This window comes from Colias eurytheme, chromosome 17, assembly GCF_061535395.1.
Source record: "Colias eurytheme isolate Ceu_HAF_F1 chromosome 17, ilColEury1 Martin Lab GWU primary, whole genome shotgun sequence".
NCBI classification, from domain to species: domain Eukaryota; kingdom Metazoa; phylum Arthropoda; class Insecta; order Lepidoptera; family Pieridae; genus Colias; species Colias eurytheme.
In genome coordinates, this window is record NC_142996.1 from 1,473,628 (window position 1) to 1,497,805 (window position 24,178).

Here is a 24,178-nt window from a genome sequence, read left to right on the forward strand (position 1 = left end):
ACAATTATTAATTAGATTTGTATATTGTATAATAATTGTATTTATCTTTACAAATTTACAAGCTTAGCTGTGTAATATTAATGTAATAAACATATAGAAATAAAACTAAAAATACTTTCCAAAATTACCGGAATTACCCAATACCTATGCTTTGAATCAATTTAAAACCAAAAGTAACACGGAGAAATTAAACGGTTGTCTCTATTTAGTATTTACTTTTTCTTTTCGTCTTCATTTTGTTTAATGATTGTGTTTTTATTTTTATCATCCAAATTACTTTTCAAGTCATTTGCTTTTTCGGATTTCTTGTTGTTATCCGGTATATTCGTTTCAGTCTCCAAATATTTTTTCGTATCCATTTTAATAGGAAATTCCTCATTCAACAGTTTTTCAAATTCAATTGCAACCTTACTTACATTTTTCTTCATCGTGGTATCCGGATAGCTCTAGAAGTATTTCATAATGATTAGTATTATATTTTAATGTTAGAAATAAAATAATTAATATGAAGGAAGTTTTTACTTTCAAGTATAACTTAACATTATTGAAAATCCGTCTAAAATCTTGTATAACTTGATCTATTTCTGTATATGATGAATGTTTAAGTTTCGTCAATATGTCATGCAAGCACATAGGATATTTCACCACTTCGTAAAACCTGGGGGCCTGAAATAATAATATATTATTAATAACTATTTTTTTATTATGAAACAGCCTCATTGTGTCTTGTACTTTACCGTTTTTATATCCATGTCATGTTGGATAAACGTAGCTTCATTCATTGCTGATAATTTGTTCAATATTATTTCAAACTTTTTAACAGTGGGAGCTGCCAACGGTTTCTTCTTTTTTGGATGATACCACATGCCGGAGATAGCTACCTTCGATTTTGTACAATTTCTTTTCTGGTTGTCATCTCTAATATGATTCCCTGATTGATCAAAGTTGGGACATTTTACTTCCTTAGTATCATCAGGTTTGCTTTCAATTTGTTCTAAACTTTCTTCCATTATTTCAATTGCTTTTTGTTCGATATCAGAAAATTTTGAGACGTCTTCATTAAAAATACTTTGGTTATGACTATATTCCTGTTTTACAGTATTGTGTTCCCATAAAGACGTTTGCGCTTTCGTGTACTGATTTGCTGACGAGTTAGAAGGCCAAGCATAGTTTCTTTCTAAATGAGATTGCATCTGTTTGGTCTCATTAGAATATTCATCGATTGTACACAAACCTAATGCGTCATATAAACGTGCTGTATCTGATTTACACCCGTCGTGCAGGAAATCCATTAATTTTGGAGCAGATTGTTTTGCTGCTTCCCAGGCTCGGTCAGAAGTCATTGAATTTAAAATATCTAGACAATCGATACCTCTCATTTCTAAGGAAGGGATAATATTTCGTATTTTCTGTTCTTCATTTAATAAATCTTCAGTACGCCGTGACATTAAGCAAGGCCAAGATTCTAAATTATATTTTGGTTGAGGTGCCAATGTAACAGGCGAGAATTGGCTTTTATGTTTTACAGAATTCACGTCGTCGATTATATTTTCATATATAACATCTTGAGAATTGTTTTGTATGAATGGAAATAAAGGATCTGCCGGTTTTATTGGCACTTTGTAGCTTCCAGGTTTCATATAAACTTTTGACATCTCATGGAACTCATCGTTTTCAGTATCAATAAATTGTACGGGGCCAGAAATATTACTTGGGAGCGTCACAACATTTGATGGAATTTGAATGTTGTGAGTGTGATGAGTTAAAAAGTCGTTAGATTCTTTTTGTACCATCTGACCCCACGCCGCAAAAAAATCCGCGTCATCCTTTGTATCACCGCAGCTATTATTTTTTTGAACGTAATTCTTAATTTCAGCTGCTGTAGCCATACTGGGTATTAAAGTTTTCTCTACATGACTCAACGGGATCATTTTTGCTTTTAATTCCATTTCTCTTCTTTGCATCATATCACATGGTAATGTACCGTAGATAGGTTGTCCTGGAGCTTTACCAAGCTCAGCGTCCATTTTATGTCTGAGCTGGTTGTACAGTTCCCTTTGATCTGCATGACACATATTCTCGAGTGATCTAAAGTCATGTACGTTTGTTATAGTCCACGATTGACGAGGCTTAGCTTCTCTCACATTGTACGGATCGCATTTATACTGCACCTTTTGATAATCAATATCAGCTTGATCATTTAATGGATAAAAGTTTTGTGCGTTCGGTGGTGGTACAACAGGAAATTTTTTTATAGCTGACGTTAGGTCTAGTTGGCCATGGACTTTCATTGAAGCTCTGAACTGGCGCTTGGCTTTGATTCTGCATCCAAGGTGGTTGTACTGCATTGTATGGCTGTGGAGAAGTATTGATTGGTCGAGGTGTACCCACGTGTGTTTTTATTGGCTGAAACTTACTTTGATTCTGGTGCCGCGGAGCTGCAGAATTTGTAGCGTAATAGTTGTGTGTGAAGCTTTTTTGCTCCATAGTAAATCCATGATCAAGGCATTTAAACGTTTTATAAATATGCGTCAACATTTCTTTAGTAATAGCCTGCCACTGTACAAAGCATTCTCTAATATTAGGACTGTAATATTTGTTTTCAATTCTAGAGAATGTATCGTGCTTTTCACTTAGCAATTCTTTGACCCCCTTCCATCCATCCAATATTCTAACGAATGAAAATATAAAGTTTTTAATTACCCAGGGAATGCCTTGAGAATGTAAGTTTGCTACTGCACTGTCCGGCTTTTGCACATTCGAGCGAGTTTTTGCACAAATCGAATGGATATTTTTAAAGCAAGGTCGATTATGATGAGCAATAGCTATATTTTCAGCATCAGTACAAGCTTCGATCGCTAGTTGCACGATTTGGTTAGGTATTTGGTCGTGAATAATAATTTTGTCTAAAGCTGTCAGCAGAACTTCCGAAGAACCAGCCGATTTATTCTTATCGTCATCAGGTTGGTTTGTCTTTTGTGTTATCTTTTCATTTTTTGTATCAGCTATGTTACAAAGTTCTGATACCATCCTCTCACCTTCGGCAAAGAAATCTAGGCTTGTTGTTGAATCAGCTCTCAGATTTCGATCTTGTTTCCTGCTAGGTTCAGTTTCAGTACTGGAGTCTTTATATCTCTCATGGTATCTTGGATCGGCGCTATAAGCATTTCGCTTTTCGTGACTCTTTACTATTTTCTTTTTAGCACCAGTACCGATAGGTTCTTGATTAGAGATGGACCATGAACTTTGCGATCGTCTGTCTGCGTTGAGATGATCTGTCATTGTTGATCGGCTGTAGTTTGGAGATGAGGGGCTAAAAACCACGCCCACTAACGGAGAATTGGGTGGGGAGCTAAATGTAGGCACGGAAGAGTTATTATACCTGTAACAATGTTCAATTTTTGATTTATGTTTATTATTTACGGAACAGATACTTTCATAAAACATTAACTATTAATTTATCTCTGTGTACCAGAATCATATGGATATTATTTGTATACTGAAAAAAATATGAGACATTCAAAACAATATACCGTGCGCTTTGATATTGCTGAGTCGACGATTCGTAAATGCCAGAAGTTACTCGCCCATACGTTGCTTTACCTTGCTCAGCTTCTTTTGAACCTGAAAATAATTTAGAAACAAATAGTAGGAAACTATTTAATAAAAACAATATTAATTCGATAAATAATACCATAGCTCTTCTGTATCACGGCGTACTGTTTTCCATGAAAGTTGTCTTGACTTCTTTCTCTCCCGTCTGCGGCTTCGCGATGGTCATTTGTTTTGTCACCACCATATTCTTGCATTTGGCTCGCAATACTAGAAAACCATAATTTATAAAAACTAAATTGTACAAGAATTGAGCTTTTGTAGACTTGCCCATATTGCGATTACACAGACCAACATGGGATGTCATGACATGAAATTTTTAGAAATCTAGATGGTGGCTTACTTTCAAAATGTGATAAATATGTTTATGCAATTTATTTTACTCTTAACAGACCTTATTAGGCGGCCCTAAACTACTTTGCATTTAACTGTGAAACATCATTTGGATGCGCTTATACAACTCTACAATTATGATGACGTAAAACGAAAAATTAATTCCCAACCTTACCTTATTTAGAATTTTTTCAGTCTCGCCAAGAGTTCTAGAGGTTATCAGTACATTCTGAAAAACTATAAATTGCCAATTCAACGGAAACTCTACCTGTCAAAGCGTTACGGTCTTTTAAAAACGTTAATCTTAAAAATATATGATAAATTTGTACACCGTTTGGATTTGTAAGGGACACTTTTCTATATTTCTTATTTTATAATATATTTCTTTATTTAGAAAGTGATTTTCATGATCGTTTTTCTTTCTCCGTTGTGCAATGAGCAATATGTGACTTGCCAAATATTTGAAACCTACCATATGATTCTGTTCATTTGTTTCTTGACGTGGTTTTTTACTTTTTATCTGAAGCTATTGTGAACTATTCCATCTTCCCATTAATACCTCTATGGAGAATTAATACAATCCATACTAATATTATAAATGCGAAAGTAACTCTGTCTGTCTGTCTGTTACTCAATCACGCCTGAACTACTGAACCAAATTGCATGAAATTTGGTATAGACATATTTTGATACCCGAGAAAGGACATAGGATAGGTTTTATCCCGGAAATCCTACGGGAACGGGTTTTTCTTTAAAAACGCGGGCGAAGCCGCGGGCGGAAAGCTAGTATAAAATATATTCTGATAAATTATTTATTGTATATTTTTTTCGTTAATCTTTTGTAAATGCTATTTATTTTTATATTCGCCCAGCTAAATGAGATTTCAAATACTTCTATGTAGGTAATAAATAAAAAATTATCATCTTCTGCTTTATAAATTCATAAGATAAAAATATACTCGAGTCTACCAGTAAATGGAGCTGTTTTATTAAAGTCAATTGATGAAGTACCTACCTACGCAAATAATTAAATGACTCATTGAAAAAAAAAACAATTATGTATTTTTATGAAGCATACAAAATACAATAGAGAACAAGACAATATTGATTTTATAACTCTCTTCAAGATCAGCAAGGTGATGAACTTAATTTACGTCATAAGAAAATTGATTTGATCCCCTCTTCTCTTTATTAATTCTGATATAATGGTTAAAGTAAAAGAAAATGTAATTGATCTAATATACTGTATATTTATTTCCTAATTAAGCACCTACAATATGATCTATGTAAATCTTAAATCAACGAGCAGCATTAGGGCATTAATGAGTGATAAATTCTCATAGAGCCAGTACATTTTTTCTTTTCTTCTTTTCCTTCCTTCTGCTTACAATACTAACGCAAGCTGGACGTTGGGACATAACAATTTGAAAATATAGAAAACAAAACTTTTATACGGATTTAAAACCTAGTTACTTATAATCTCGACGTTTATAGAGCGTGAGAAGAATACTAACTTATTGTCATATATGAGATAATTTTGTATTAATCTCGTTTTAAATCCGTTAAAATCTTTCAATCTCTAACATACAATCTCATAAAATCGGACACAAATCAATCTAAAACATCACAAATTTGCTGATAAAAATGAACACTACAGTGGAAATTAGTCCATGTATTGAGCTTATTTGCGCTGAGCCGTTGCAGAGATCCTTGCTGCAGGAGCATACCTCCTGGCGACCACCATAACCAGCTCGATGGTAGCAGGTATTCTGTGAAAGAAAACAGTGAAGACCAAATTTGCTAGTGGTGTAGATGATAGATATTTTTTTTTCAATCATTTATTTCTTTCCACAACATAGTTACATGCACAGTTTTTGAGTTACATTTTAGGCTTTAGATGTGGAAAGCCTAAGCCTATGCCTAAGTCTGTAATATCTCAGGTTGGTAATATAGGTCTAATAAATCCTGTAATCTCTGTATCTGTTTTGTTTTGCTGATCGACTGTTTACGTAGTGTAGTTCCACGTAAATAGTTTAAGTATGCGATTAGAACATTCTTGACTATAAGATTGATACTTTAGATTTTGATTTATCTGCACGGCGAATCGAACTAGAAACTTTCTGTTCAACTTTTTAATCTGACTTCTTACCTACAATCTTAAAAAAATATTCACAAAAATGTTAGTTTCTATTGCTCAGAATTCTTAACCGACCGTTATGATTTTGAAACAACAATAATTTATAACGTACAGGTACATATTTTAATCTATACTAGTCTATACTAATATTATAAAGAGGAAAGGTTTGTAATTATGTATATGTGTGTATGTATGTATGTATGGTTTTCACGCATAAACTACTGGACGATTTTGATGAAATTTGGCACAGACAATCTTTAGACCCTGAGAAAGAACATAGGCTACCTTTTATTGCGAAATATGTACCACGGGCGAAGCCGGGGCGGACCGCTAGTAAAAAATATAAATAACAGTTGGTAGGGGACCAATTCGGTACATTTACCTTATACCGCGATTCGTCCCACCCGCAGCTCCTGATGATCCTACTCATGGGCATCTGACCATTAATCTCATGTTCCACATGCTGCACGATCTTCCTGCAGAGCGTGTGGGTGACGCCCCTGTCCAGGTCCGAGCAGTTCCTCTTCAGGCTATCTGGGAGTACGGCGGCAGAGCACATGGAGTTGAGAGCACTGTTGCATTCATAGCATACTATTGCTAACCCTGGAAGATTTGGTATGATATGAATAGTGAATGATTTCGATTAAAAAGGTTTCGAGATTAAAGGACTGCGTGGAAATTCAATTGATTGAAATACATGTTCAGAGCCGGCATATCCGGAAAAATATTTTTTTTCGATGTGGATGCCTTGCTAATCTACTAATTAATATTATTAGATATTTTTAATAAAAACGTAAAAAAAATAAATCACTTCAAGAAATACGTTTTCTACTTTCTAATAATACGTTCCTGTTTAAATAAAATAGGAAATAGTTAATCGTGGTGACAAAATGTCAATCGTGGAAAATTGTAAAGGTTGTGTAGTATATTTAAATTATTGTAACAGAAATATAATACGATCGATATTTCTTAATCTCTTTTATGTAACTTGTTTTTACCGTGACGTCATAACTACAAAAAATTCTCGCAAAAATCTAATAAAAAAGCTAAAAACAAGATTGAATATTCATTAAATAATTCAGTGAAATTTATTTTATTCAATCAAATATTTAAAAGTCACGTACCATATTGAAAAAGTCCGAAAAGGACGATAGCTCCGACTCCGTTCTTCATGTCACTTGCTGATGTACCGCACCCCAAGTGTGGGGTAGAAATGGTAGCTTGTGCTAAATCTTACCACTTAGCGTCATCGACTCATCGTAAGGAGGAAGCGGCTCATTGCTACAGACGGATGCACCAATTTAGATTGTTATGTGATTTGTAACGGGTTAGATGAGGTAGACTAAAAGGTGAGGCAATTGTTAAGTAGAAAATTGCTCGCCAAGGGTATATTGATGTCAGCTGTTACGACGGTATATTCTTATTAGTACAATAACAAGTATTCATAAAAATAAAAGGCAGTGTCAAGAAACATTTTTTAATAAATACTCTCATACAAACACAACAATAAGCTATACATTTACAACTGTAGTGGATATTGCACATAACATAACACCTACTCGTTAAGCGAACACATTACCACGAGGTTGCTAGTAAGTCAGTAACTAACATCTATTTACAAGTTTGTATTAACATAAACATATAAATCTTTGAACACAGTTTTGTACATCTAGACCTATCTTTGATTTGTGTTACGTTTGGAAGTAATTTGCGTTCTATTGGTTGATATGTGTTTTTTACGGTTTTGCATGTTAGAACCGTAAGATAGTAAATGTGAGGAGCATGAGGGCGGTGGCCCCGACTGGTACGGAGGCCGAGTTGCAGCCGTCTTCGAGGCACGAACATACCACCTGCCTGCCGCCGAAGCCTGAGCGCTGGTAGCAACGACCCTGAAATGTTAGGTCGATTAATTAAGCTTATTGATGAGTTCTTTTGATGTACCTATATATTCAAGTCTAGTTTCGTCTTAGTGAATAACCCGAATCAAATTCATTGTATAGTGATTAATTTGCAGAACAGTTATTTTATCTCTGTACCGTTATTGCAATTGTTAAAAACCGAACTAATCAATGACTTTCAATTATTATTTGTCTTGATTAAAAAATACCATCACATTAGGAACCTCATTCTCTTTAATGGCAGTTTAGAATGCGAGCAAAGAAAGAAATTTTAACTAATTAAAAAACATATGCAAGATTATTTTGGAGACAAAAAACACATCAGGTTTAATTCAACCAAACCAGCTTTCATTGATTAAATAACATTTTTAGTTTGTAACTCTACCAATGTGCACTAGCTCTTCGCCTATGCAACATAACATCAATTTATTGCGACGTACATACAAGGCGGAAAAATAATACACAAATATTAAAACTAGATCTCTCCTAAAAGTCCTACATTCTGCTTTATTATTTAAATAAAGATAAGATCGAATTTTTTATTATGAAATATTGAACACTTCCACATCTCAATTAGCGAATAATAATCATTGTCTCTTAATAAATTCGAACACATGAACCACAATATCTTTAGTCGTATTGGGAACCACATAACCAACTCTCCAAGTCTACAGAAGGTTGAAATGATAATATTTAAATCGCAACCACAAAGGTTAGGGTTAGTACTTAGTGGTCTGATTTTCCTTTTTATTATTAGATTCTAATAACAAATATATGTGTATTAGCCTCTTAAAAGCTAGATAAGACTAGGATTTCTAGTTATAAGTTAGCTAGACCATTGCAGTAGTAACAGACGTAGACCCTTGTAGTTTCTTGTTTGAGAGAACAAGATTTGTTGCATCGTAAAAAAAGAAATATCTGGAGCATTCAAAATCCTGCATGCTCTTGGGAAGATTCTCTTAAGTGAAGGAAAATTATTACTACATAGTCAAAGTACCCATTATTTCCTTTCTAATAGCAACTTCAAAGCAACTTACTGACCAACCGGTACAACTTGTAGAGTAACCATACTCTACAAGAGCAAATTCAATCAAAAGCTATTCTGCCTCTTGTATACTGCTACGCAAACTCATCTACCAGAAGTTCGAAATGTTAGATCATATAACATAGACATATACATGTATGTCTATCGATAATAAAACTAAAATAATTTGGAAAATCCAAAAGTGCACGCCTCATATTTTTTTTTAATATATATTTATTAATTATTATTTTTGTTTATTTAATAACAATTAAACCACATCGAATCAGACCCTGAAAAATGAAAGGGTTCTATTCCTGAGCATACTCAAGCGTAAGAGAAAAAAAAAGACTCGATTAGTAAAGTATTTCGGTCGCTATCGTGTTAACAAGAAAAAGGATCCGCACATACAGACACACGGACGTCCAAGACAGAACTTTTTTAAACTGTTTTTTAACTAGTTTAAATAACAAAAATGACATCAAAAATATCATGAACGTTAAAAATAGTGTTTTTTCTTAATATGTGTGTGTATGTATTATCTTACAAGTGCAATGTATGATACATAAAGACATGTTAAGTTTGAAAAATCAGATGTTTTGCGCGAAGTGACAGTAGTACCCACCTCAACGCTTCGCTTATGAGGCGTGCAAAAAGACGTGTGGCACTCGGGGACTGCCGCGGTAAACTATTGCATAGCATGCCTTCAAGCCACACCTCCGTGCCCGTCGGAGTTTTTTTCGTTTTTTCGTTACGGAATTTCTCGATTCGATCCCCGCGCTTAAGGCCCGCGATAGAAGCTATGCAATAGCTTAAAACTTTACATAATATATAAATGACACCTTCATCAGCCTCTTTCGCTCTGCAACTTTAACCTGAGTATCTTCAAAACATAATTCATGTAATTGAAATAGCAAAAATTACCTTATAACTAGTCTCATCCCATCCACAGCCTCTAATCACACGGCTGTCTGGCGGCATGCCGTTCATCTCAAACTCGACCACTTGGGAGATCTTCCTGCACATCGTGTCCTTGGGCCCGCAGGGCTGCCGCAGGGAGTCTGGGAGCTTCTCCATTAAGCACCGGGAGTCGTTGTGACTGTTACATTGGTAGCATGTGATGGCTAAACCTGGAGGAGATTAAAGGGCTTGTAGTTAGGTCTAATAGAGATAATTTGAGTATTATGGCATCAAAATGTATGGAAATAATTATAGAAGTAAATGGTGTCAAAAATAGTGTTTGAAGTGTATGTAGTAAAAGAAATCATTGGCGAACATTCGCAGTCTAACATTGACGACTAATAAATTTCAGAAATAATAAATTTTTCTTAATCAGATTTATGTTTAAAGTTAACAAAATTAATAGATATTTAGATGTTTATATACTATCATTATAGACTGATTTTTAAAATTTAAGACTGTTGCAATTATTTTTATGGAGTTGTGTCTTGTTATCTCGGTATCTGTAATCATGCATCAGAGTTTCAATTTAAAATGATGACTACTTTCTACATGAAAGCAAAATGATATATATCCCAAAAGAGAACAACTTTCTTAAAGCAACCTGTGTATATGAATCAAGTTTTATTTTTTAAACAGAATTTAAGTATTTGTTTTGTGTTTTTGGCAAAACATGCAAAGCCCACCTGCTGTTAACTGGTCACCATCACCCATAAAAACTTATTACACTTGTGGTCTTACAGGTGCTTTTAGTGACACGTACAAATTGTAGAGGTAGTACCATGTTTAGCCCGTATAATAGATTCCTCAATATCTATTTTGAATTAACCCTATAATCCAGACGGGAATAATATCTATCCATCTACACTTTCGCATTTAAAAGCATCAAAAGCTTACTTTACATGATAAGATTTTTTTTATCACTACATAGTATAAAACAAAGTCGCTTTCTCTGTCCCTATGTCCCTTTGTATGCTTAAATCTTTGAAACTACGCAACGGATTTTGATGCGGTTTTTTTAATAGATAGAGTGATTCAAGAGGAAGGTTTTAGTATATAATTTATTAGGTATTAGACAAAGCGGGCGAAGCCGCGGGCAGTTAGCTAGTAAGTGTAATAAAGTTATTTTTATTCGTGAATGTATAATATTGTGTATCTACTGAAACATTTTCATTACAGCTTTAGATTAACTCAAACTCAAATATTCAATTAGACTTCTTATAAAACAACTTTTGAATCGTTATAACATATTTTAACATTTACCACCGATTCGGAAAGCAGTATCTATGGAGAAGAACCGGCAAGAAACTCCATAGTTGATCTTTTGATAAGGAAAGAAATGCTCATGTAGTGAATATATAACAGTTGATTAAATCAATCAACAAGACGAATTCTCCTCTCATAATAAATAGTGCAATCGATCGCATTTATAATCGATACAAGAATGTTCTTGGCATCGAATTTTATAAATATTTCTATACGCATTATAAGCAATATAACTCGAACCGTAAACCTAAAAATATTTTCGCGAGTAACCTTCTAATGGTTTTGGTTAGCAAATTGAGTGGCCTACTTTTCGATGTGGGATAAGTAATCATATTTGCCATTTGGATATATCTACTTTCTTTATATCAAATGAAAACATATGACTGAATAGACTTCGGTAACCTAAAAAAAGGAAATGGCAGTGGATTCCATGCTCTAAATTTTTGGTTGATAATATAAACAATGGCATTATTGTTTCATATATTATTTTTTAAAAAATACTAAAAGCAGTGCTAAAATGTTACAACATATTGAGTATTGACTAAATATTAATTTTACACACTGAACTTGAAAGCTCTCAGTAACAACTTTTCTATGTATCTCATTTATTGCTTTTTTATTTTTTATCTTAATTGCAATCCATCAATATTCATTGTCATCTAATTTTTATGAAATGGATATATTATATCATTTAAATAAGAGGAAAATGCGAAAAAGGTTACACACAATCGAAAAGCATCTCAATCTTTAACAAACTGGTCGAAGAAAGTGCATTGAAAGCATCACCGGAATTCACAAACCTTGCTGGAAGATACTACAAAAGACGACGAGCACGCACACCCAGGCTACTCCCATAGTGGTTACGGCAGGATGATACCAGTTTGTACCGAACTACAACACCGCTCACAGCTCCACACTAACTGAAACTAGACGACGGCACGTTTACGGCTAAATGTACCGCGGAGTACACTTATTCAATTGCTGTAAGGAAATTACTTGATATATTGTGGTATCGATAATTTTTTCGTTTCAAAACTGGATCCTGTTTGAGTCCCGCTGGGTTCCTGCGTTTGAGATATTTGTGTCACGGGAGCAGGGGTGTGGCGAGATAGGGACTGGGTTTCTATCATAATATTAATTTATCAGTAGACATTACGAATTCACCTCATAATGACAGTGTTGTAGAGTTTAGGGAAATTGACCTGGGATAAGATTTCTTTAATCTTTTCAGGGTTCAGGCTTCAGCTTATTGTTGAAATAATATCTTTACATTTCTATACTAGCTGTAAGATCACACACACACACGAAATAAAAAGATTTAGGAAAGCGTATAAATGTATCATCAGTAAAGATTTCTAGTTAACTCTATCTATCGATTTCATGAGCTGCAGTTTTTAAGATCAGATTATATTGATCAGTTGAAGGTTGTCATAGAGTTTAGTACCTACCTACTTATTCTTGACTACTTTGCCAGAATATTGTTCAACTTCAAACTTCAAACCCGCTGAAAATTCTGAAATATAATGTGCGATGAACATTGCTCATTGATTGTGATAGATCAGTCGTTTAATAAACCTTATTTGACAGGATTCTATTCTATTACCAAGAATTACTAAAGGGTTGTTAAAATACTCTCAAATATTATTTTTACGCTAAAGCATTGATAATAGAACTTATAAATGAATGTTTGTAAGTCAATTCAGCTCCACCCACTATTGTCTGCTCGAATGAGCTGTTAGGCTAATGACTCTTTTATCTATATTTACTAGCTTTTACCGCTCATTTCTATTAGAGAGCTCATAAGCAAATTTGTTGAGGCACTATGAAATTTTTGAATTCGGGCAATTGTGAAAAGGGCATTTGAATATTGGAGTGACGATCATATTTTGTGAATTTGTAAAGAGGAAATAGGTTTTAAAGGCATTGAAATTTTGATATATCGTAATAATATAGGTACGAGGACTTTATACCTCAAACCCAGATCATTTTAATCAGACCTAACCACCACCGGACGTTCTGATAAAAAAAAAACTTTAATCAGTGTTGTTAACCTTGAAAGTTTGAGAGTGTAACTAATGTGCAGTTAAATTTATTTTTATTTATAATTTTATTTTAAATTTTTATCAGTTATATGTTATCAGTTATATGGTATAACGAAGGAAGCGGTTTCAAATCCCGTTTGAGAATATATTCTTTCACAATTTAAAAATAGGTAGACCCTTTTAGTTCAAAAAATCTATGTATTGATTTCTGTAAGGCGAGAGTAGAGCACTACCTCAACGCTCTGCTTATGAGCCGTGTAAAAGAGTATAGGATACCTACTTCACCAAGATCCCAAAGTATCAGCTCTTTTTATCTAAGTATCTAACGAAGTAAAATGCCGAAACTTTTATTAATCATTCATATCGGACCCGTTCCTGAGATTTACAAACAAACAAACTCTTCAGCTATAATATTAGTATAGATGATTGAATTATTACTTAAAGTACCGCTGGATGGGTAATTAGGGTTGCCCTGCTTTCATAAAATATAATATAATAACTAAATATAGGTGCTCCTATGATGGATTATACCATAATCCACGACCCTGACCAAATGTAAATTAGCAGACGGTGTTTTATTCTACGATATATACCTGTGATCTCCCTATTTTTCCTTCCCTTCGAAATAATAAGCAATAGAAAAATAGAGCAGATAAATTGAAAAAGCAACTTGTCGTTTTCATCCTCTATTAGCTTCAAACCTCCGACCTTTCGAAGTCGAAGACCAGCACCACTGAGCTACTACTGGCCTCTGGTCAAACTCAATCTCAAGCTAAAACATTTATTTATTCAATTAGACTTCTTTGATCGCTCTTGAATCGTCATAACATAGTTTAACCATTAACCATCGGCTGCTGCGGCATTTGCTGTAACTTATACCTCAAATCATAAAAATTAAGCTCTAATTCACAAACAAATCCGTTGCGCAAGCTAGTGCACATACCTGCTACTGATGACCTATAATCAGGTACAACAGGAGACAGGAGGGGAGCAGCTTCCTGCAATCAGCTGCCCTATCTCCCTAGATCTCGTGTCAAGTGCACATTTCCGTGAGGCGTTACTAGAGATAGGGTTGCCACCTGATCCATTTAACTTTAAAATAAGATGAAGCTGAGTGTTGTTGTAACTTGTAAGCAAAGTAATTTATGTGATACGGCTGATCATTGTTACATCCACGGAAAAAACAAGGGCCAATGCAAGTATTTCTGCAGCTGATGCGTTATTCTGCTACATAAGCTCTAGTATCCATCCATCCCCATATACTTTTATGTTGCCAATATTAGAAGAATTTTGCAAAAATCAACTAAAAAAAAACATGTCCATAAGTAGCAAAACTATAGATATATAAATTTTCCCGCTAATAACGACCTATTTAGACATTTAAATGACGATGTTAGAGCTGGACCATTTACATCTCACATCGAAGATGTAAAAAAATCGATCGATAGTATAAAACGGAGGTAGGTATACATATATCAGCGTAAAGATCATATGAATATTGATGTCCTTATGCAAAATCTTACATAGGAATATCCCTTAAAAATATTCCAGTTTCACAATAGACTTACGTTATCAATAACAATCAAACATCACGTGTTTTCTATCTTTGGAACATATTGTATTGTGCCTCTCGTAATCCCAGGCAATTGGAAGCTATTGAGGTAAAAATAAAACTTGTTAAGATGGTACCGTGAATGTGAATTGCATAATGATAGCTCCATAACCTAAGACACATGTCTTCAAAGGTACCTAAATCTTTAATAAAAACTCTTCGTGTACATAAAGTTCTCAATAATGTACATAATTTTATCAATAAAAAATGGCTTGTAACTCTAAAATCTAAAAATAAGTATATGTAGTTTTACTAACATTAGAATTAAGTACTACTAACAATATATGGGCAATGCTGCCTGACATAAAGAAATAAATAAATAAAATAAAGTGGCATTTCGTACCTAATTAATACGCATACAGAATCCTAGCTTCTATATTGTTTATATATGTATAACGTCGAGAAAGGTCTTATTAAGACACATATACCTATACCTACGTATTCTCCACGTACGTACTAACAATTAAGAACGGATGTATTTGTTAGGCTGGGTCAGTCAACCTGAAATGAAATTGGGAATTGGTCCTTCGAGACATATTGTTCTCTCCGTTCATACCGATTCAACTTGAAACAAACCACATCTCACAAATCCTATGAATACAACAACAGTATAGATTCAATTAAACGCATCACTAACCTTTATTAATGTTTCCTTTGCACTTGTCCTCTTTCTAGGTACCTGCCCAGTGTTAGAACCGAAATAATCTAGTTATCTTTTGTATCCTAGATTCAATGAATGAGTGTTATATACTGCGGTAATTCTGTTTACTCAGTCAGTTTGTAACCAACTTTACTAGTCGCTTAATGAAAATTACATTTTCATTCATTATCGAGAATCACAAAATTGGCAAGAACGAATTTATTGCGCCTGTTAAAAGAGAATAAGCAAATCTACAGTACTTAAAGTGTTTAATAGTTGCAGGCGTAAAATGTATACACATACTAGTGCTAAACGAAACACTATTCTCAGCAGTGTAGTACTTTTGTCTGTCTTCAGTTCATGTAAGTAAGGAAATTAAATTGTACAATAATAATTTGGCAGCGAGTATATTAGACTTCATTAATTCTAAAGTAAACATTTTTTAAAGTACCGCACTTGATCAATTTTATCACCAATGCAATGTGCTTATTATATCGGTAGTTAGTTGTCCATTTATAATTACAATTACAGAGTTTATAAGTTACATGAACGTTACATGGGTTAAATTTAAGTCCACTGCACACTAGAGGGCGTTATAATCAATATCAAAGTATGTTAAAAATTAATTTGATGACATACCGCCAGATGTCGTTAAAATAAATAAATTATATATACTCCATATTTTCTAAATCTGAAATACCCAAATACCACAGCCAAATACCATCGAATTCTTAGCCAATTTACAGAAGCCTTGCTTCGTGCTCATTAATGGATTTTCAGTTTGAGTTTAACAAATGACTCTATTAAGATAGGTACCTCTCACCTATCTAACTAATATTATTTATTAATTTCATTTATTCTTAATATCACACTAACTAATATTATAATTTTGGAGGAGGAGGATGTACTCGTTTTTCTAAATTCCCCTGGACACTTACATCGCTATCAATATTGAGTAGTTTTGATTTTTAAAGTACCGGAAAGTTAATATTCTCATCAATAAGGAACCACAAAGGAAGTCACATGTCAAAATTCCTATGTAATAAATCCCATGTGGAAGTCACCGACCTTTTGCTCTCAGACGGCATTATTAAAGTAAATTGTATTACCGTCGACACCGTATCCGCTGATCTCGCAAATTGTGACTGGCAGCCATCCTTCGTACCTATCTTAGTATCTTCATATCCTGAAACCACCAAAAATGCGTTATATTGTATGTTTTTACATGACAAAAAAGTAACACATACAAACAATAACATGTACCATTGATATTACAGAACAGCTTTCTAAAGTTCTTCCGATAAATCAATATTGATGTTTTCTAAAATATCCTCAATTATTTTTTGTCCTTATTGTTTTATTGTTGGATTATATTTAAATACATTTTCTATATAAAAGTGACCTCTACCTACGATGGATTTTGATGAGACTTTATACGTAACTACACAGTATTCAACTAATTAATTGTTTGTCCCTTTATAATCAAGGATGAATGGATTGGCCTATCAAAAGCCTGAAGCCTTAAATTCTTCAATTAGAAGACAAATTTTAATCGTTAGGAAACATCAAAGAACTATCGCGTGTCATTTACAATTTACTTGTAATTTGTTAAACTAAACCGTAATTAAACAGTAACTTTTCTAGGGCTTATTCTGGTTTTTATAAGTACTTTTAATACTTATTATAATTACCTATATGTTGTCACTTTTGTGAGGTTATTCCACAGGGTTATTCGCATCCCCTAATGCTAGTGTTGTACCACAGACTAATAATAATATACTACGTATACAAGTTGTACTGTGCTAAAAGTATATAGCTTACAGTAAAGAGTTTTGGTAACTCCTAGGAAATAGGGGTTGTACTCGTAAAAAAAATATATTATTTAAAAATTTTAGTACAGTAGTGTGTGTCGTTTTTGCTTTACTGTAGGATCTTGTCTATCTAATCGTAGGTAGGTAATTACTATTTTAATACCAGTAAAACAAAATAATTATTGATGTTGTTACGATTGGTAATTTAATAAAATATAACAATTCATTGAAGTGAACAATCAGAACTCAATAATAAAACCTCATAAATTCCCTATTTATGTAGAGTTGTAAATTAAAATTTTGTCAAAGATTTGAAATTAGTTCGAAATTTTCCACAATGACCAATATGATCGAATTTCGCCGTATCAAGAGATAACCATAATAATAAACTAACATCAAGTTAAATAGCAATATAAGTATGAATTCTGATGTAAGATATATTAGGTCATAGTGCATCATAAATAAATAATTAATTGAATTAACATTGAGATTATTTCTTGACATTGGTTTAAATTAGTTCCTATTGGATCGTCTCGTTGATAATTAAGTACAAATATAAAAGTGGTGTAAAAAGAAGCTATTTTTATATCTGTATGATGATAGCTTAGCTTGGTTATGTGCAGCCGACTTAGTTTGACCGACTTTCATTGTAAAGCTTTATAAATTTACAGAATAAGGATGTTTATTGTCACTTCTAATAGCTTTATTCGAACCTCAGAGCGTGTCCACTTGCGGTTCAGTTGTTGGTGACCATCTGACCAGTGACAGTAGTAAAAAGGTTTTCTAATAAAAAATAAAAACTGTCAAGTTGACGCATAACTTTTCCCGCCAATTTTCAACAATGTTCGTTTTATCTGTGGTGTGTTTATTTGTGGTAGTTCAAGTCGGTGAGTTAATTTCAGGCTTCATTTTCGTAATTTTATTTGATTAATTTATGCTTGCTGGGGTGCATTTTGTAGACCATTACATGCATACGCACCTTAAATAGGTACTCTCTTATGATAATATTACTTAGGGACATCTTTATTCTTTGATACAGGGCGCTGAAAATATTATTTAAATAATTTTTGTAAAAATAAATTAAAAATAATCAATTGACATTAAAATTATTTCCATCGAGCACTCTATTGAAGCTAAATGATTCTGTTAAGAGAGGAGTTAAATTAATAAGGATTTTCAAAATAAGCAAATTAACCCATTCATTTCTATTGCAATTTTATAATTTCCAAAACAACTTTGAATACAAAAATTCAATGAAACCCTTCAGCCGGTCATAGGTTGGAAAGGAAAGGTTTGTAAAATAAGTGTAAGAGCTATATTTTCCGAATAGTGCAATTAAAATTCAATTAAATTTATCTAATAAAATACTGAACAGAGCTGGCTTTTTTATGAACAACGAACTGGAGCATTTTATGAAGTGAGCAAATAACTACGATATGACCTGCATTATAAATGTATTTTTATTTATTTAACACTTTATTGTGCATAAAAACGTATTTATATACGTAACAATATGACATTAAAATAATATAAAGCACAAGGCGGATTTATCACTGTGCAGTGATCTCTACCTGCAGGCAACCACGAAACTAATGTACTTACTAAGCTAGAATGGATAGGTTTGGTAACCTAGGTAGTATTTTGAAGGCTATATCAATTCAATGTACCAAAAATAATTTCCCAGGCTCAGCAATAAGATGCTACGACTGCAACAGCGCCAACAATTCCATGTGTCTCGACCCCACGATATACGACGTGGAGAGCGTTCAGAAATACCTGAAGACCACCAACTGTGAACGGAAGATCATGGCCGGACAGCAGAACGACAAAATGTTCTGCCGGAAGATTATACAAACTAGTGAGTTTTAACTGGAATAAAAATTAAATAAATAATAACATACCTACAGGTGAAGCTAATATAAAGCGTGTAAAAAACGCTCTCTGCTGTCTACTGCACTTGCACAAATGCAAGTAGACTTCCGTGAGTGTTTTTTTTAATCCCCACAAAGAAGAGTAATATTTTGTTCACGTTTCCACTTTTGGAAAACAGTTACTACAGAGAGGAGTGAAAAGAAACTCTGCGGTTGTATTTTAAATTACTTACATAATTATGCCAATTTTATAATTAATAACTTACGCTTATATATCATAGTAATGATATATAACTTTACTGTGGATTGGTACCCAACCTATGTTTTAACTTTTATTGCAAGTGTCAGGACTCAGGAGCAAATTCCAGAGCCTTTGAAGGTTCTTCGGTTAGGCCTATATCTCCCTCTAGCCTGAATTTTAAAAATATGATCTGATACGCGTTGGCGCGAAAGACAAACAAACATAAAATAACACAAGGAGAAAGAACTAGTAAGACTAGGTACTAAACATAATATTATTTCAGTTCTTCACAAAGGTCACGACGCGGAGGTCCGGGTAACTCGCGGCTGCGGCTGGGTGAAGCATCACCGCGACTGTTACAAGGCTGACAACGAGGACCACCTCGAGACTGTCTGTCAGTGCTTCACGGACGACTGTAACTCAGCGCTGGCTCTCAGCGCTGCGACGGTTTTGCCTTTAAGTCTGCTTGTTATGTTCGCGCAATAAAATGTTTTTTTTGGATTTTGTGGTTTTATTTTTTAGTGTGATAAATAAATGTATCTTTATACTCTTTTACACTATAGAATAAGGTTATTTAGGCTTTCTTTGTGAATCAAAGCCTTTTCTAACTTTAGCCTTATGTTTGTATAGGGATGTTAAAATATCCAAATATTTTTTCATCATCATCATCATCATTCCAGCCTTACAGGACGTCCACTGCAGGACATAGGTTTTTTTTTTTATAGTGGAGATGCATTTAGGCATACCCAGGGCACTCGGGGGAAGAGCCCTGGGTTATGTCGGACTCACCCTGCTGAGTGCAGGGACCTACCGACTAAACTCAACTGTGTTCCGCCGTGCCGCTTTATTGACGGGGCCGCGGGTATTCGGTAGAACCGCGTCCGCAGAACAGGACATAGGCCTCCCCCAAAGATTTCCAAAACGACCGATCACCAGCGGCCTGAATCCAGCGGCTCCCCGCCACTTTGATCAGGTCGTCTGTCCATCGCGTTGTAGGCCGTCCCACACTGCGACGGATTTTTTAATTTATCATATTTTTTAATAAGTACTAAAATATTATTACGTACTTTTCCGTTTCAATCAGATGACGCCGGGACACAGAATACATAATAGTAGCTAAACGCTACAGAACGGACACTCTCCGCCTCCCGCCAAAATTAAACTTACCTCACCCCCGCGCGATCAGACATAAAATGGGCCATATTTTTCTGCAAGGACGATACGCAACGAAGATTGACAACATTAATCAAATTGACTTAAAGTAATTTTGTTATTTTGGATTTGTGATTATCGTTTTTCGTAGAAAATGGTTAGATATTGTGCTGTTTACGGATGTATTTCATCAGAAAAACGCGAATTTTTTTTACGCTAGTCACAAATGTGCCAACCATAAAGCGTTAACACACACATTTGCAGTCTCTACAGTGTGACTGTCAAAACGATCATTTTGTATGGAGTGTCCGGGGTGTGGCCGGGACCAGTCGCGAGAATATTATTCATTACTAGGTATTTATCTATAAACATCCTAACAAGATAATTATTTTAATTGCTGTCTTAACAAGTCACGGCCTTTGTAAAGGGCTTCCGTAGATTAAGATGGATGGATTGACAAGAATCTTTAACATCTTGTAATTAAATAATTAGCTAGGTTAATCACGTGAGCGTGTGAAGGTATTTTAACTCTAGGGCATATTTGCAAAACATTTCTTATCTCTATACGTAATTTATACTTTGTAATGATGCCTCTTGAACTGCAGGTACTGGAACTGCAATTGCAGATCTCTTTAAAATATTATGTATAAATAATTATCTTTCATCGTTTTTGTAACCAAACTCTTCCGAAACGATTTGTTGGTTCTGTTTATATTATGTAGGAACGAGTTTATTCTGGCAGAACAAATTTTGCTGATCAGCTATTTCTAGCTAGGTATACGATAATATATATATATGTTAAATGTCAACTTGTCAGTTTCTTTTCATCTAGGTATTTCTAATTCTAAATTGAGTCATGAACAATATACAATACATTGATACATCTTTATATTTAAAGATGTAGGTAGGTATAATATAAGAAATTAATCGAAAGTCGAAACTGAGACAATTTTACTTTTAACATCTTGACAATAAAAAGTTGGTAGCTCTGAAGCTACACAAATTATATTATATTTTAATAAAGTCGACTATAGCGCCTATATTTATGTATAGAAACTTGTATTATGTATATCAATAGTACCATAGACAAATATCTATTTGTCCATGATAGTACCCTCCTTTTGTATCAGTATCTAATGGTGGTTTTAGTGAAATCGTTAACATGAGTTATGTAGCCGTGACCATTTCATTATGTTGACCAAAAGTATATACTTTTGACAAAAGAATTGTTATGGTGAATGATCTCTTTGTAATCCTACTGGCTACTGTATTGTAATATTTTAATTATGCTGGTATGACATTGTAGGTCACCTAGGCCTGTGCCTAGGCTGAGGTTGAATTGTTAAACAAAAAACTACTGCTGTTGATTGATTCTATTTAGCTTTGAAAACCAATAAATTAATAAAACAATGTTTTCTGTACTCTGTAGACTGTTTTCTGTTTACACCGTATAACTTTTTACACAATAAAAATTAATGGACCACAGTACCAAGGTACTCTTAATTAAAGGTAATTCAGTCTAGCCGATGTATCATAAGTCATAACTATTCTTTGTGTTTAATTTTCTTTTTGATGTATGATTTACAAGAAGCAAGTTAACATTAAATAAATAAATATGAAATAGGATATGCAGATGATACTACTGTTGTGGAGAGGTATCTGTCCAATGCCCAAGCATCCCAAATCATCACCAAATCCGAGCGGCAGGCTATGGTTACGCGTATGAACTCAGCCTTACAGGATGTCGCTAGTTGGGGCGACGCTAATCTGGTAGAGTTTAACGCGAAAAAAACACAAGCGTGTTTTTTCACTGCCAAACGGACTTCTCTCCATCTAACTCCATCTTTCTGTGATGTACCGATCTCATTAACTGACTGCCTTGATCTACTTGGTGTATCGATTTCTGCAAATCTCAATTTCGGACAATTCATCGAGTCCAAAGCCCATATAGCAGCCAAAAAACTTGGAATACTTGCTAAAGTGAGACAATACTTCACACCGGAACAGCTTCTAAAACTTTATCAAGCCCAAGTTCGGTCGTGTGTGGAGTATTGTAGTCATCTTTGGGCGGGTTCCGCCAAAACTCACCTTGGAGCTTTGGACTCCATCGAGCGACGAGCTTGCAGAATTATTGCCGATCCCTCGTTGATTCGTCGTAACCTTCAAAGTTTAGATCACCGCCGACAAGTTGCATGTCTGTCGGTCTTCTATAGAATACATTTCGGTGAATGTGCGTATGAACTCCACCACCTTATTCCACCTTCTCCATTTCTTTATCGAACATCCAGGCGTGGAATGGGGTTCCATCCCTTCACAGTCGATATACCGCACACACGCACTCAGCGTTATGCGAATTCATTTTTCATTCGAACTGCGAAGGTGTGGAATTCTCTTCCATCGTCAGTATTCCCGGACCATTATAATCTGCAGCTCTTCAAGTCTAGAGTGAATAGGCTTCTTCTAGGCAGACGTGCTCCTTCATAGATCACATCACCGCTTTACATCAGGCGGGATAGTGGTCAAACGCCTGCCTATCATGTATAAAAAAAAAATAAAAATAAAAATAAAAATTTCATGAATTTTTGGTCAAACTTACACGTTTCATAATCGCGCCATCTATTACATATTTCTACAATCATTTTATTGTGTTAGTTCGCGGAATATTTCATAGATGTCTATTTGAATATATGTTTAGTAGAAAAAGTATATATATGTACGTATGTAATTTCTATTTAAAAAATATATTAGGTACTTAGCAGCTGCTATAATATAAACGTTTTAATAATATGGTCAAAATCTTATGGTCATATCTTTAACGATATATTATGCTTGATTTATTATGCCTACTTCTACTTAAATACTTAATTATTGCTTTTCGAAAAGGACATAAAAACGAAAGAGATTCTCAATTCGACCACAGATTCGACTATATTATTTTATTTGTGTTAGTTACCTCAGAACTTTTGACTGAGTGGACCCATTTTGATGTATCTTTTTTTATTTGAAGGCTGGTGCCTAGCATATTCTGGTCCTATATTTTAAAGCCGCAAAATTTATTCGTGATCTCTTAGGAATATATTGATTTACATTGATTACTGAGTTGTATGTACACTAAGCCGTACATATTTTGTTTTGTAAAATATGCAATTTAACATTTACTTATAATTGTAATTTTCATTTAAAATTTAAGAATATTTAGCTGTTATGATCAATGAAACTTTAATTAATCTTCTATAAAGCAAAATTTTCTGTAATTAAAAAAAAAAGAAAAAATACAACCATTTTGTCAGGTGTGGGGTTCGAACCCACGCTCCCTCTCGGGAACCAGAGCTTAAATCTGGCGCCTTAGACCACTCGGCCAACCTGACGTGACAAGTAATGCAAAATTATTGATAATATTCTAATCACATATTTTTTTTTTCTATCCAATGAGTAATGACTAGTTACTCGTCCCAACTCTGCACACTGCACAAGTTAGCGCATACAAATCACACAGATATACTTATAAGATATTTTATTCATATTACCATGGACCAATATACCTTGGTCCATGATATTACTTATAATATGTTTACCCACGTC

The 24,178-nt window shown here is 34.1% G+C and overlaps 4 protein-coding genes and 1 non-coding gene across 5 annotated transcripts; 1 reads left to right on the top strand and 4 right to left on the bottom strand.

Moving 5' to 3' along the window:
• Positions 1-212: 212 nt before the first annotated feature.
• Positions 213-3,809, bottom strand: mtsh (mitoshell). Its single transcript, XM_090111987.1, is given in 6 exon segments — positions 213-446; positions 523-666; positions 738-2,252; positions 2,254-3,382; positions 3,534-3,624; positions 3,695-3,809. Coding segments are annotated over 6 exon segments (3,228 nt in total).
• Positions 3,810-5,501: 1,692 nt separating this feature from the next.
• On the bottom strand, positions 5,502-7,311 carry LOC149900993 (UPAR/Ly6 domain-containing protein crok-like). Its single transcript, XM_090112043.1, has 3 exons — positions 7,207-7,311; positions 6,465-6,685; positions 5,502-5,714 (listed from the first exon to the last, which is right to left on the bottom strand). Exons 1-3 carry the CDS (start codon positions 7,253-7,255, stop codon positions 5,562-5,564), a joined length of 423 nt encoding a protein of 140 aa, XP_089968169.1. The 5' UTR covers positions 7,256-7,311; the 3' UTR covers positions 5,502-5,561.
• Positions 7,312-7,545: 234 nt separating this feature from the next.
• Positions 7,546-12,182, bottom strand: LOC149900994 (UPAR/Ly6 domain-containing protein crok-like). Its single transcript, XM_090111693.1, has 3 exons — positions 12,028-12,182; positions 9,926-10,131; positions 7,546-7,971 (listed from the first exon to the last, which is right to left on the bottom strand). The coding sequence occupies exons 1-3, from the start codon at positions 12,080-12,082 to the stop codon at positions 7,834-7,836; spliced, it is 399 nt and encodes a 132-aa protein (XP_089967819.1). The 5' UTR covers positions 12,083-12,182; the 3' UTR covers positions 7,546-7,833.
• Positions 12,183-17,865: 5,683 nt separating this feature from the next.
• Positions 17,866-19,945, top strand: LOC149900995 (uncharacterized). The gene is made up of 3 exons (XM_090111927.1): positions 17,866-18,219; positions 19,017-19,190; positions 19,728-19,945. The coding sequence occupies exons 1-3, from the start codon at positions 18,174-18,176 to the stop codon at positions 19,928-19,930; spliced, it is 423 nt and encodes a 140-aa protein (XP_089968053.1). The 5' UTR covers positions 17,866-18,173; the 3' UTR covers positions 19,931-19,945.
• Positions 19,946-23,880: 3,935 nt separating this feature from the next.
• On the bottom strand, positions 23,881-23,964 carry TRNAL-UAA (transfer RNA leucine (anticodon UAA)). Its single transcript has one exon. It is a non-coding gene; the product is annotated as a tRNA-Leu (tRNA).
• Between the last annotated feature and the right edge of the window lie 214 nt (positions 23,965-24,178).

Excerpts from the sequence above, each read along its gene's own strand:
- LOC149900994 (XM_090111693.1), bottom strand. The coding sequence starts at position 12,082 with ATGGGAGTAGCCTGGGTGTGCGTGCTCGTCGTCTTTTGTAGTATCTTC. Across the intron at positions 10,132-12,027 it reads TTGTAGTATCTTCCAGCAAG|GTTTAGCCATCACATGCTAC; the intron begins GTTTGTGAATTC and ends AATCTCCTCCAG. Across the intron at positions 7,972-9,925 it reads GGGATGAGACTAGTTATAAG|GGTCGTTGCTACCAGCGCTC; the intron begins GTAATTTTTGCT and ends CTAACATTTCAG.
- LOC149900993 (XM_090112043.1), bottom strand. The coding sequence starts at position 7,255 with ATGAAGAACGGAGTCGGAGCTATCGTCCTTTTCGGACTTTTTCAATAT. Across the intron at positions 6,686-7,206 it reads TTTCGGACTTTTTCAATATG|GGTTAGCAATAGTATGCTAT; the intron begins GTACGTGACTTT and ends CAAATCTTCCAG. Across the intron at positions 5,715-6,464 it reads GGGACGAATCGCGGTATAAG|AATACCTGCTACCATCGAGC; the intron begins GTAAATGTACCG and ends TTTCTTTCACAG.
- LOC149900995 (XM_090111927.1), top strand. The coding sequence starts at position 18,174 with ATGTTCGTTTTATCTGTGGTGTGTTTATTTGTGGTAGTTCAAGTCG. Across the intron at positions 18,220-19,016 it reads ATTTGTGGTAGTTCAAGTCG|GCTCAGCAATAAGATGCTAC; the intron begins GTGAGTTAATTT and ends ATAATTTCCCAG. Across the intron at positions 19,191-19,727 it reads CCGGAAGATTATACAAACTA|TTCTTCACAAAGGTCACGAC; the intron begins GTGAGTTTTAAC and ends ATATTATTTCAG.